At 36.3% G+C, this 14,576-nt stretch overlaps 1 protein-coding gene across 4 annotated transcripts in view; it reads left to right on the top strand.

Annotated features, from left to right (window-relative positions):
* The window catches only part of UVRAG (UV radiation resistance associated), a 328,856-nt gene that overhangs the window by 34,705 nt on the left and 279,575 nt on the right, over positions 1 to 14,576 (top strand). For all 4 annotated transcript variants that reach the window (XM_057507207.1, XM_057507206.1, XM_036895386.2 and 1 more), the window contains one exon: positions 250 to 284. In XM_057507207.1, the coding sequence (XP_057363190.1) occupies positions 250 to 284 (35 nt within the window). The remainder of the gene's footprint in view (positions 1 to 249; positions 285 to 14,576) is intronic.

Here is a 14,576-nt window from a genome sequence, read left to right as displayed (position 1 = left end):
TTTTGATCTTTCTTTATTAATGTTTTTCCCTTTAAAATACTTATTTAATCTTTATTTCTACTTTATTTTTTGCAGATAAAGATAGTAGATTTTTTATTATGCAGGTATGATACAGAGTAGATCCCTTGAAAGTATTTTAAATGTTTTACTGGAAGATCTGTTAAAAAATTTAACAGGATTAAAAATTTACAGGGTTTATAGGATTTATTTCCTTTCATATCACTTGTTGTTCTTTTTCTTCTTTTCCAGAATTTTACAGAAGTGAAGTGATTAAGAATTCCTTGGTAAGTTTGCTTTCTGACACGTACCTAAGACTAAGCCTGTAACTCCTGTTTTAGAAAATGCTGAGACATGAAGTAAGTTCAAGTTCAGTTCTAAGTATTATACTTATACAGTTAAATCTTCTACTCAATTATTGCTTAAAATTTCATTGATTTGTTCAATGCTATTTCTCTAGTGTTTAGAGCATGCCTGACACATAGTAGGTGCTTAGTAAATATTTGCTGAATGAACTTATATTTTTTCTGTTAAAAACTTTAGTGTTTTTTTCAACTCAAATTATATGATTTTATCACTTTTACTTACTACAGAGGTTTTGGACTATCTGACTTACCAAACATGATAGTAAATGATATCTTTGTTTAGATATAGAATTTTATATTCAGGAACATTATATTTAATATTTCCACATGTTGTTTTTGGTGATGACAATGCTAACTTAGAAGTTGGAAGTACCCTACTTTTCATAATGTATATGTTAGATATTTGTACAAATGGCTGAATTTATTGGACCATATTGATAAAAGAGGAGCTTTATGGTAATGATAACAACCTTTTAATGGCCCAAGACCATATTGGATTTGGTCTCTGTCCACTTTTTCAACCTCATCTTTAAATAGTTTTCCTTACTCATTGTGTTCCAGGCATACCTCATTTTTTCAGTGCTTCAAACATGCCAAACTTGTCTTGTTTATTATGCCTAGAACACTTGCTTCCCCAGCTCTTCATTTGTCTGAGAAGTCTTTGAGGTCTCAGTTATATAACTTCAGCTAGGCCTTGTATGACTGTTCCATCTAAAGTAGTTCCCTTTCCCCAAATCATTCTTTTTCACAGCACCTGTTTTATTTTCTTTAGAGAGTTTATCATTCTTGAAAATGCTTGTTCACTTTTGTTTGTTTGTGTTTATTTTCTTTCTCTCCCACCTACTACTGTATAAGTTCCAGGAGAGCAGAGACCTTGCCAGTCTTGTTCACTGTTGAACCCTAGAGTCTAGAATAGTATAGATGCTCAGTAAATACTTGTTAGGTGAATAAATAGATATCAGTGATGTGTTATATTTACAGAATCCTTTTACGTATGTTATCCCATTTTGATCCTTAGAACAACCTGTGAGGTAGATAGGGTAGATCTTGAGAAACTGCCACCCAGAGAGGCCCAGTGAGTTTTGCAGACAGCTGCAGGACCAGAAGTCCAGTGCAGGTCTCGGTCTTCAGGTCTCTCATGCTCTTTCCTCTTCATCAAGCTGTCTTCTAAGTGTCTCTAAAATATCATAATAAATTCAGATCCTAGACCAGACAAGTTCCCTGAACCCATCTCTGAGGAGCTCCAGGCAACAGTAAAGCTCTTATTCTACATTTATTAAATAATATGTGATAAATCACTAGTACCATGCCTGACACATAGTAGCTACTGAGTAAATTTTAGTGTCTCCTCCTTTCCTGGCTCAGGTGAAAATAGATGTCATCTACAGACAAGTGAGAGCTGGGGAGCGGGTGTAGTTTAAGGGGGCAGAAAGTGTAGAGTTTCACTTGATTTATTCTATCCTCTTTTCCATAGTTAAAACTCTAGTTGAAGAAGGTTTTACAGTGTCCCATTGCTTTTTCTCTGGATTTGTGTCCCAGTAGATCCTATGCCCCTAGTGATACTTTAGTGTATTGTTCTACATTATTAGTATTTTATTTACTTTATATTTAGTTGGCTTCCAAATCTATATTTCTAAACATCATTCTCTGAATATTCACTCTTTCACTCCTTTTGGCTCCTATTTTCCAGTTGCTTCTGAACTATCTGTGAGGTTTTGTTGTCTTCATTCCTGGACCCCTGTTGTACTTAGGCTGAATAATATACGAATACTCTAGAATGGATTCTGGACAAGGGAGATAAATGGACAAAAAGACCTCCAAAGTCCTTCCAGCTTACAGTTTGTACTGTAATTGTTTGCATCGTGCTGCTTGCAACATGTGTTTGCATCATAACTGTTCATCACCATTTCGTCTCCTCAAGTAGATGAGAGCTCCTGGAGGTCGGAGGCTGCCTGCATATCTTTATGTCACCCTAGCTCCCAGTGTGCTTGTTGGGAGTTGTTTGATAAATGTTGATTCCCTGTTGTTGCCTTTTTAAGGATGTTCTTTGAGAGTATGATGTTTTTGACAGGGACTGTTCTTTGTTTTGTTTATAGCCTAATATGGTTTTAATAAGCTTCAGGTAGTTTTTTCTCTTTTGGGGGAAAGGACTCTTTCTCCTTTGCTTTTTGCTAAGTCATTGTGGCTGGCTCAGATTAACGGGTATTGGACACCACAGGAGTCAACAACCCCCAGAGGATATGCTGGAGATGGCACATTGTTACCTCTCTTCTTGTTTCTGAAGAGCCACAAATGAACAGAATTTGTTGGATTTTCCCCTGCGTATGAGTTTGTGATTCTTAAGCCACTGTTATATTTGCTAAATAGAGTTAGTGGTTTAAATGCTTTTATTCCTACTGGTTACCGTTGTGCTTGGCACATAGAAGGTGCTTAGCAAACTCTTCTTAATGAATGGATTCTTCCATAAATATATTTATTGACTGACTTTTAAGTTATATCCTGAACCCCCAATCCTCAATTAGCTATTCAAGGACTAGACAAAGTAACCTTTATTTCTAGCTAAAGTGTTGGGTAAATTTTCACTCTGTTGAACTAAATTGGAGTCTGGTGAGCATGTGTATTCCTTTTTTATTCATTGAAGTTAAACCTTCAACTGTTTACCCTAGGTTTATATTCTAGGCTTGGTCCTTAGACTAGAGTGGCCTGGTTTTGCCATGCCAAAGCAAAGGAAAACATGAAAAAATGGACACAAGATTAAAAAGAGTGTTTTCCCCCAAAGGTTAGATCAGCTGTCCTCATGAGCCTATTCTGTGCGTCTGGCTGCCCCCTGAGGGCTCCAGGTCAGCACCACAGTGATGGCCATGTTCTGTGCCCTGTCCAGTACAGCTGCTATGCTGGTGAGCACCTGCGTTGTGGTTAAGTTCTTTTGAGAAACTGGATTTTAAATTCTATTTGATTTGAATTAAATAACCACAAGTGGCTAATGGGTGTTGTATTGGACATCGTAGTTCTAAATGCTTCTGAAAAGCTTTCTGACTATGTATCCTTAGCAAGAAGAAATTTCCCATTTTATGTGCTTTTTAAAGAAATGTATACTTTATACTTACACCACTAGTGCCATTCTAAATCAGCATAAGCTGTTTGTTTGATTGTCTTAGCTTCTTTGGTATGTATGCTGCACCTTATGAAGGCAGGGACCTGTGCGCCTCATCTTTGCCACCTCCATAGGCATCGTATTGGCTTTTACTGGGCAAACAAGAAAAAAAATTCCTAACCCAAGTTGTAAGACTTAACCATTATTATGTTCACCAAGAGAAAACAAACACTTCTAATTAAACAAACACAGGGCCTTGGTAGTAGTCCTGAGTGAGTTGTGATCAGTCTTCCCAGACAGTTGTTACTATGAAATTTCCTTCACCCATTCCAAGCTATTTATTTGGCAGTCTTTCCTTCCTTCAGGTGTATTGCTTGATCTGTGATGGGGTTCTTTTGTATGTATCTCAGCGTTAAAATACAAATCCGCTTCCTTGATTTTTGGGAATTTCATTAATTCCTATAAAGATAGGTGAAGTTATTTTTCCATTAACAAAAATTTGCTGCTTTAATACCAAATTCAAGCCTTGTTGCTGTGTTTTTGTCCTTTCTGCCCTCACAAAAACTTTAATACTTTATATTGAAGTTTAACATCCATAAAGAAGCATTTACAGATCTTTAGTGTACCACCTCATGAATTTTCTCAAATTGAATACATTCATGTAACCAGCATTCCAGATCAAGAAAGAATATTTTGCTCCAGAAGACCCCCTCAGGTCCCCTTCAGTTACTACTGCTTTCCTGACTTAATGCCATTAATTAATTTTACCTTGTTTTTTAGCTTGATGAAAATGAAATAATACAATATGTACTCTTTTGTTTCTGTCTTCCTCATTTCAACTTTGTATTATAAGAGTCATTCATATTGTGTGGTATATTTGAAGTATACTTACTCTATAGAATTGCACTGTGTGAATGTACCAGAATTTATCCATTCTACTTGTTGATGAACATTTTGTTAGTTTCTAATTTTGAGCTCATAAGAATAGTGCTGCTATGAACATTGTGTATCTCTGTTGTTTGAACATATGTGTTCATTTCTGTTGAGGTATATATCTAGTAGTGGACATTTGCAGGGAATATGCATATGATAATCTTTAGTCTATATTTATCTCCAAATTTAGTCTCACCAACAATCTGTGAGAGTTCCGATTACTCCACATTGTTGTAAACACTTGTTATTTTAAAAATCTTTTGAATTTAAGTTTTTGATAGTTTTTGTTTCTTTCAATATAAATCAAGAGAAATATTTTAAATGGCAATTAAATTTAGCACATGTAGTCCCAATAGTATGTCTAAAGAGTTGATGTTAAGCGATTTTTTAGTGTGTGGAGGCAGTGACACCTGAATACTGCCACCTGGTGGTCAAAGATTGAAGGACCTTATTTATTTTAATATTTCTAGAAATCAGAATTCATCTTACAGTGTGAAGGAAAGTACATGTCAAAATTGGTGTTGAATTGGAGTATCTTAGATGGTAATAAATATGGTGGAGTAAAATAAAAGAGAATAAGGGAGTATCTGGTAGAGATGGTTGCTGTGGTAATCACAGAGAAAATCATTTGAGCAGACACCTGAAAGAAGAGAATGAGCTATGAATCCAGGTGGGGTAAGGCTGTTCCAGGCTGAGAAACAGTAAAGTACAAAGGCAGGAGTGTACTTGTGATTTTCAAGAAATGGCTACAACGTTAGTACGGCTGGACTGGAGTGAGCAGGGGTGATTTGAGATTTTGCTAGGCAGTTACAACAATAGGGACAAAGGAATTAAGGATCAGGGTAGGGCGGGGGGAGCGGGGGTGGGCGGGGTGGGGGGGAATGCCCTAGAGAGATAGGAGATGATAGTCAAAGGCCGAATAACATGGGAAAGATTTGGGCAGGGACATTGTTACAGGTCACACACAATTAGGGGCATGTGGTGGGCAAGGATGATCAACTTACTCATTTTTCTGTTTTCTAATTCTCAAGCACAATGCTTAAACAGAAAAGTCCAGTAAGTGTCTGTTGCATTGAGTAACTAGAATAATTGACCTTTCGTAGGCAAGATGGTGAAGGTGGGTCTCCAAGTTATATGTCAGAGTAATGATTTCTTTTCATATTTAGCATAGAACAATTAGTGGTGAATGTATAATTTAACTTAAAAGCCTCTGGCTTTAGCTAGCCATATCCTCCAAACCAGTTAACTTTTGGGAACTTTTTGTTTGAAGGGTCATTGACTAATTAATAACTAAAATTATTGAAGCAGTAAGAATGAACATAACTAAATTCTGTAAAGGTAATTTTGTACATACAGAAAAATAGAGATGAATTGTGTAATGAACCCACATGTACCCATCTTTAGCAATTATAAAGTTGGTTGATAGATATTTTAAAAAGGGAGCTTGTTGTTTTTTAACTTTGGAGCCATTATTATTATTATTTTTAAGTTTCTCAATTATGATTTTTACTGAAACTCCCTTAAGTTTTTTTGGATATACAATCTATTTATTTATTTATTAAGGTATTATTGATATTGACTCTTATGAAGGTTTCACATGAAAAAACAATGTGGTTACTATATTCACCCATGTTGTTGTGTCCCCGCCCATACCCCATTGCAGTCACTGTCCCTCAGTGTAGTAAGATGCCACAGAGTCACTGTTTGCCTTCTCTGTGCTACACTGTCTTCCCCATGTCCCCCCCACACCATGTGTGCCAATCATAATACCCCTCAGTCCCCTTGCCCCTCCCTCCCCACCTGCCCTCCCCCTTGGCAACCGCTAGTCCCTTCTTGGAGTCTGTGAGTCTGTTGCTGTTTTGTTTCTTCAGTTTTGCTTTGTTGTTATACTCCAGAACTAAGAGAAATCATTTGGCACTTGTCTTTCTCCACCTGGCTTATTTCACTGAGCTTAATATGCTCTAGATCCATCCATGTTGTTGTAAATGGTAGGATTTGTTTTCTTCTTTTGGCTGAATAATGTTCCATTGTGTATATGTACCACATCTTCTTTATCCATTCATCTACTGATGGACACTTAGGTTGCTTCCATGTCTTAGCTTATTATTGTTTTTTTAAAATTAAGGTATCATTGATACACAGTCTTGTGAAAGTTTCACATGAGCAACATTGTGGTTTCATCATTCACCCATTTTATTAAGTTCCCCCCAGTCCAATCACACTGCAGTCACTGTCTATCAGTGTAATAAGATGCTAGAGTCATTACTTGTCTTCTCCGTGCTGTACTGCCTTCCCCGTGACTTAACTATATTGTGAGTGCTAATTATAGTGCCTCTTAATCCCCTTCTCCCTCACCACCCACCCAACCTCCTCAACCCCTTCCCTTTGGTAACTGCTAGTCTCTTCTTAGAGTCTGTGAGTCTGCTGCTATTTTGTTCCTTCAATTTTCATGTTATACTCCACAAATAAGTAAAATCATTTGGTACTTGTCTTCTCTGCCTGGCTTATTTCTCTGATCATAATACCCTCTAGCTCCATCCATGTTGTTGCAAATGGTAGGATTTCTTTTCTTTTTATGGCTGAATAATATTCCTTTGTGTATATATACTACATCTTCTTTATCTGTTCATCTACTGATGGACACTTAGGTTGCTTCCATTTCTTGGCTATTGTAAGTAGTGCTGCTATAAACACAGGGGTTCATATGTCTTTTTGAATCAGGGATCTTGTTTTCTTTGGTAAATTCCTAGGAGTGGAATTACTGGGTCAAATGGTATTTCTATTTTTAGTTTTTTGAGGAAACTCCATATTGCTTTCCACAATGGTTGAATTAATTTACATTCCTACAACAGTATAGGACAGTTTCCCTTTCTCCGCATCCTTGCCAGCATTTGTTGTTCCTTATCTTTTGGATGTTGGCCATCCTAACTGGTATAAGATGATATCTTGTTGTGGTTTTAATTTGCATTTCCCTGATGATTAACAATGTGGAGCATACAAAAAGGGAGTTCTTAAACTTTTATTAGAAAATTAAAAATCTCTTTATGGGAGTAAGACAATGATAGATAGTTTGTGTGTGTTTTAAAATTCCTCTGTAAATGTGTATTTCTTTAATAAACAAGAGGTATCAATTACTAAGTACCCACCTGTGATTCAAGTAGTATACAGTGGATGTATTATATACATTGTTTCTCATTTTGTTAACATGCTACAGGGTAAGAGATATACCTGTCTGGTAGTTAAGGGAACCAAGGTTCAGGCAGGCTGAGGAATTCACTCTAGACTAGTAGAACTGATGTTCAGGAGCCCTGATGCAGCATCATGCTGCCTCCATCACACTTTCTTCAACTGATTAAATATCACTAGAGGGCTAGTAGAGGTCAGAGATGGGCCTTATAATTGAATAAACAAAATTCTAGAGCATGTAGTTTTAGGGAAAGCATGTGACATGATTTATCATAACCATAGACTTCTGTTAGAATTGTTTTAAAATCTTTGGACACAACTGTTTTTAAATCTGAGTTGTTTTAAAATCTTTGGGACACAACTGACTGAACATTATAAATATTTTTGATGAGTTACTGGATTGAGTGATTCTCAAGCCACGTTTATGTCTCAATTGAATTGTGACCGAATGAATTAACATTTCATTTCCGTAAGTGTGTGTGAGTAGGGAGTTTGCTCCTCTTGAGTATGCCAAATTATGTTTTAAATTAAAACATACTGTGTTAAACAGTATCATCTTCAGGGTGTTCTAACTTCTATCTTCCTTGTCAATTACATGATTTGGAGGGAGACTAAGATAATGGACACATGTAGTTGTCCTAGGGAAGAACAAGATTCTATGAAAACCTGTGGGAGTGTTATTTATCTTAGTTTAAGAGAGAATGGTTAGGTAGGATTTCTAACAAGTAATTCTTAAAGTTGAGACATAATAGATGAATTGAGGTGAATGAGAAAGGGAAAAAGAGTTTATTGGGCTGAGAAATAACTATTACTTACAAAATCAGCATGTACTTCCTGAGAGTTATATATTGTGAGAAAGTTGGAACAACTTTTATGAATTCTTAGTTATGTTTCTTGTGACTACACATTTGTTATTAAGTGAAGAACAGCAATAGTTTGCGTTTTGAAGTTTTTCTTTACACGTGTGTTTTAAAAATAAATAGTCTTCAACTAAGGACTCTATAGCATCTTACTATGCTGATAGTGACTGCAGTGGGGAGGGGTGAGGACAATAATATGGGTGAATGTTGAAACCACAGTGTTTTTCATGTGAAATCTTCATAATTGTGTATCAATGATTTGTTTAATTAAAGTAAGTAGTCACTGAGCAGTGTTATCATAGTAATAAATTATGAGAAATTATCATGGTAATAAATAATGATTTTAGATTCTCTTGTGGGTAGTTAGTAAGCAGTGAACTTTTCAAAGCCACACATATCCTGATATTCTGCCATTGTACTTTCAGTGAACATGGTGTGTAGGTCCCTAGATGATGTTAATACTTAAATAATTTGTTACATCTAGAAAATGGGCTGGTGTGATTAGCTTAAAGATATGTAAAAATCATCTGGGTTTTTACAGTAACATTACTGGGCAGTAATGTTAGTCTTTGAATGTGTGGCAGATTGTATCTGCCTGTATCTTAATGTACCAACTCAGGAACTATTGCTCATTGACAGCTATTTTATAAAAATATAAAGGAAAGTCATTGTAATGCAAAGATTGACAATGGCTGTAGTGTATTCATGTTGTATTGGCTTAGAAAGGAAACCTAGGTTATCTAGTCAACCACATGAAATAACTTCAAAAGACCATCTTCCCTTCAAAGCCTTTTAATTTATTTTACAATGAAGTATTTACAAATATTTAATACAACAAATATTTACAATTACTTAATACAACCCCTCAAATCGTCCTCCCCTCCCCCATGCAGTATGGCCCTTCAGATATATTCACCAAGTCTTTTTTTTTTTCACTTTGGAAAGGAGTGGTTTTTTCATGCTTTTTCTGGTGCTTTATCACTCTGACAATGAGAATTTGAAATTATACTAATTCATATTCTAGAGTATATGTGCTTTTGTTGACAGGTGATCTTACAACTTGGGAAGCAAATGGCTGTCTTTTCAGGTGGTGCAATTTGAAGGGCAGCAGGGTCCTCCACCTCCTACTCTTTAAGCTTTAGGGCCTGAAGTAACATCATGGGAAGATATGTACATTTAATTTATTGCTGCAGACTCTTCCATTTAAGTTGCTGTATTTTTTCTTTATTGGGTCTTTACAGAACATACCTTTATTTTTTATTGAGATATAGCACACACTGCAGTAAAGGGCACAAATAATAGTCGGTGACTTTTCAAAGGGAACAGTTCAGTGTTACCAGATCAAGAAGTAGAACATTACCAGCACCTCTGTGTTCTCCCTCTAGTTCTCACCTCCCCACAAAGAGAACCACTATCCTGACTTCTGGCACTATAGATGAGTTCTGGTTGGTTTTGAATTTTTATGTGCTATATACTCTTTTGCTTAGCATAATATTTGTGAGATTTGTTCATGTTGTTACATGAAGTAGTTCATTAATTCTAATGTATGTGTCTTTTGGTGAACATGTATATATGCATTTCTCTTAGTTATATACTTAGGAGTGGAATTAAGTGCTGCGTCATAGGTTATTTTCAGCTTTAGTAGATATTGCTAAATAGTTTTTTCAAAATGATGTGCTAGTTACATCCCTACCAGTGCTGTGAGGTTTTTAGTTACTCCCACATCCTTGTCTAAACTTGGTATTACTTGTTTTTTAAAACTTTAGCCCTTCTTTTGTGATAGTGGTGGTACTGTATTGTGATTTTAATTATATTTCTTCATATACTGTTCTAGTTGAGCACCTTTCCTAGTGTTTATTGCCATTTAGATGTTCTTTTTTTTAAAATTAAGTGCCTGTTTTGGAAAAACCTGTCAGTTAATGCCAATTAAGAGTAAGCAAATTCTGTGCAAAAAATTTTGTGGAATATATTCAATCTTACTTGATCTAACTTGATAGTTTAAGTAGCCTTTTTTACGCTTTCTGTTTTTGACTATTCAGGGATAGGGGGAACTGGTGGTCTGTTGAATTCCAGTTAAGTGAAATGTAATCATTTTTCTTATCTATGTCATATTTTTCTGGTCTCCCTTCCCTTTTCCTTATTTAAGGGACATTATATGATCTCATATATAGAAGTTATCTAATGTTTTCATGTCTTTAGATCAGACACAGACCAGCTCCAGATATAACCAAATGTGTGTCCTTAGGTGAGTCACCCTAGCATTAGTTTCTCCTTTGAAACATTGTAATAGTGCTGTTGACTCAAAGGCTTTTGAGTTTTGTGAAGGTTAAGTATAGTTGATCTGTATTGAACTACCTCATTGTTTGCTGTCATGTTTACTTATTTATGTCTCAGCCCTACTCAGGTATAGAGTGAGGTGATAGAGCAACAAGACCATGTTTGTGTGCAATGAAGTCACCCCAGTTCCTTTTGCCCAGAGAATAGGGCACAGGTAGAGGGCAGAGTTCTCTCTCTGGCTTTGGGATCTAAATAAGGAAATTGTTGACAATCAACAATAAGGAAATTGTTCTAAATTCTGTCTTCTGTGATTTGGTGGGGAGAAAAAAATAAAAACCAACTAAACAAGAAAGAGCAAATGAGACAAATTATTTAGAGACCTAGCTTCAAATTCTAGTGCTGTTTTTGCTAGGAGACCTTAGACAAGACACTTAGCTATTGTGTTTATTGATTCTAAGATGCACATTTTTCCACAATTAAACATCTTAGAAATCCAGAGGCATATCAAAATCATTTTCTTTTTTTTTCTTAATGGTACATGCAGCAATGATATATCATAATTGGTGGTATCTAGGATTTGATGAAATATGGTATTTTTGTCTTTTTAACTATTGAGGTTAACAAGTTGTCTTATTTACCTCATGTGGACTTGCTGTTAAGATGAACAGGGCTACTTTATTAAACAGGTTAGATGCTTCTGCTGTCTAACGCTAGGATAGGCATTCAACTATGTCCTTTTCATGTATTACCTGATTTTGTCTTGTATCCATCACTAGTAAGTGTTAAAATGGCAGCTATTACTATAATTAGTTATTATTCTGTTTAAGCTTTCTAAAAACCCTGTAAGTTGACAGTTGTTCCAGTTTGTATAGCTGAATATTCTAAGGCACAGAGGGGACTATGTAATTAGCAGTGTAGCTTAATTATATCACTTGCTTCTCTATCACACTGCCTCTCAGTTCCCTTCATTTGACAGAGCAAAGGCTGAAGTTAAGTGATTCTTCACAAGCCTGTGGCTGTTTGGTTGATTGTCTGCTGCTGTTCCTGAGTCTGTCTACCTTTCTAGTGACACTTACTTCAGTGTCTGCATAGCTGAGTGGTCAGTCAGTGACTGGTCAGAGTTTGTGCTCAAATATTTAAGTGAAACTCTACCCCCACGTAGCAGGGCTTCTAAAACAATTACAGTGTGATAGATCCCAGGAGTCATTTACAAATGGAATTCTATTGATCTTAGGTTGAAATTCTTGGATGATTGGAATTTGGTTTTTATATGATCCAGTATAAAAAAACTGATTGCATGAATGTGCTTACTATGTTGCCATCCTTTGTTTTTATTGATAGTCTTTCAGTATCCTCAAATGGCCATATCCATTAACTGGACATTCACCACTCATTCAGCAAATATTTATTGAATGCATACCAGGTACTTTTCGAGCTTTGGAGATCTTGCAGTAAACAAGTCAGGCAATATTCCTGTCTATCAGGACTTTTATTTTAGTGGAAGGAAATTAGACAATAGAAATACCAACATGTAAGTGAAAAAGATATATCAGACATAAGTGCTGTGAAACTGAAAGTGATGCCTTCTCTCCAGAAACCTCAACAACCAAATCCACAGAAATGCACACATCGGTATACCCCCTTCAACAGAAACAAGCACTAGCCTACTCCGTTCGGGCTTCTGACAGGAAAATAGCTGCCCCAAAGCCAAGAGGAGTTTGTTACCCTTGTATGAGGATGCTTTGATTTACTGATTTATATAATATGAAAATTATTCATTTAAGATTGATTATATTTACATTCAGCAATGAAAGCCTTAATGTTTAATATAGGTGAAATAAATGAGAGTGAGTGATTGATGCTTTGTAGTTCATTTACATTGATGTCATTAAAGCTCCTTAACATTTTGACTTTTCAAAGTGTTTTAACTATCTGAATGATTCTGTTAATGAACAGATAAAGTTGGGCTTAAAACTTTTCAATGGCCTTACCTCTTGTACAGAGTAAATAAAGGACTGCTTCCTTGGCAAGGCATAAAAAGTCCTTCGGTTTGTCCCTTGTTTGCCTCTCCAGTTCTGTGTCCTGCTTTTCTCGTGTTGTATTCCAGCAGTTGTCTTAGTTCCTTGACAACACCTTGCTATACCACACCTCTGAGCCCTTGTTTATTGTGGTCCCTTTGCCTGGAACTCTTTATTTTAAACCTGGTGAAATCCTATTTTTCCTTTAAAAACCAGTTTCACAGCCTCTGTGATGACTTTCCCCCTTTCCTTCAAAGTTTACTCCTGCTTTCTGTGCCACTGTGGATCCTTTTTAAGTGTTGAATAAACAAATGAATTACTATAATGAAGCCATATTAATGAGAGATTAAAATATATGCTCCTTCTAATGTCCCTGATAAATAATCAGAGAAGTTCAGAAATACAGGCATATTTTGTCTTACTGTGCTTTGGTTTTATTGTGCTTCTTGGATATTGTGTTTTTACACATTGAAGGTGTGTGTCCAGCAAGTCTTCTCTTCCAACAGCATTTGCTCACTTTGTGTCTCAGGTCACATTCTGGTAATTCTTGTGGTATTTCAAACTTTTTCATTATTATTATATTTGTTACAGTAATTTGTGACCAGTCATCTTTGACGTTACTATTGTAACTGTTTGGGGGGGTACCATGAATGGATAAGATGGTGAACTTAATTGAAAAGTGTTGTTTGTGTTCTGACTGTACGAGCAACTGGCTGTTGCCTCATCTCTCTCTTTTTCCTTGGGCCTCCCTATTCCCTGAGATAAAATAATACTGAAATTAGGTCAATTAATAACCCTAAAATGCCTCTAAGTGTTCAAGTAACATGAAGAGTTACATTTATCTCACTTTAAATCAAAAGCTAGAAATGATTAAGCTTAGTGAGGAAGGCATGTCGAAAGCCGATAGAGGCTAAAAGCTGGGCCTCTTGAGCCACATACTTAGCCAAGTTGTGAATGCAAAGGAAAAGTGCTTGAAAGAAATTAAAAATGCTATTCCAGTGACCACATGAATTATCAGAAAGCGAAATAGTCTTATTGCTGATACAGAAAAAGTTTTAGTGGTCTGGACAGACAACCAAACTAGCCACAGCATTTCCGTAATTTAAGGCCTAATCCAGAGCAAGCCCTCTCTCTTCACTTCCATGCAGGCTGAGAGAGGTGAGGAAGCTGCTGAAGAAAAGTTAGAAGCTAGTGAACTTTGGTTCATGGGGTTTAAGAAAAGAAGCCATCTCCATAACAGCACAGTGCCAAGTGAAGCAGCAAGTGCTGATGTAGAAGCTGCAGCAAGTTATCCAGAAGCTCTAGCAAAGATGATTTATGAAGGGAGCTGCACTAAATCACAGATTTTCAGTGAAGCGAAAACGGTTCTGTTAGAAGAAATTGCCATGTAGAACTTCCCTAGCTAGAGAGAAGTCAGTGCCTGGATTCCAAGCTTCAAGGACAGGCTGACTCTTGTTGGGGGCTAATGCAGCTGGCAACTTTAAGTTGAAACCAGTGCTCATTTACTATTCTGAAAGTCCTGGAGTCCTTAAGAATTATGTGTAGCCTACTTTGCTTGTGCTCTATGAATGGAAAAATAAAGCCTGAGTGATAGCACATCTGTTTACAGCATGGTTTCCTGAATATTTTAAGTTCACTTTTGAGACCAGTGCTCAGAGAAAAATATTTCCTTTCAAAATATTACTGTTCATTGACAATGCATCTGGTCACCCAAGAGCTCTCATGAAGATGTACGAGATTAATGTTGCTTTTATGCCTGCCAACATAGCATACATTCTGCAGCCATGAATCAAGGGGTAATTTCTTACAAAGTCTTATTATTTAAGAAATACAGTTCATAAGGCTG

The sequence above is a fragment of the Manis pentadactyla genome, chromosome 9 (assembly GCF_030020395.1).
Source record: "Manis pentadactyla isolate mManPen7 chromosome 9, mManPen7.hap1, whole genome shotgun sequence".
Classification (NCBI taxonomy): Eukaryota; Metazoa; Chordata; class Mammalia; order Pholidota; family Manidae; genus Manis; species Manis pentadactyla.
This window is presented reverse-complemented; position numbering and strand designations above follow the sequence as displayed.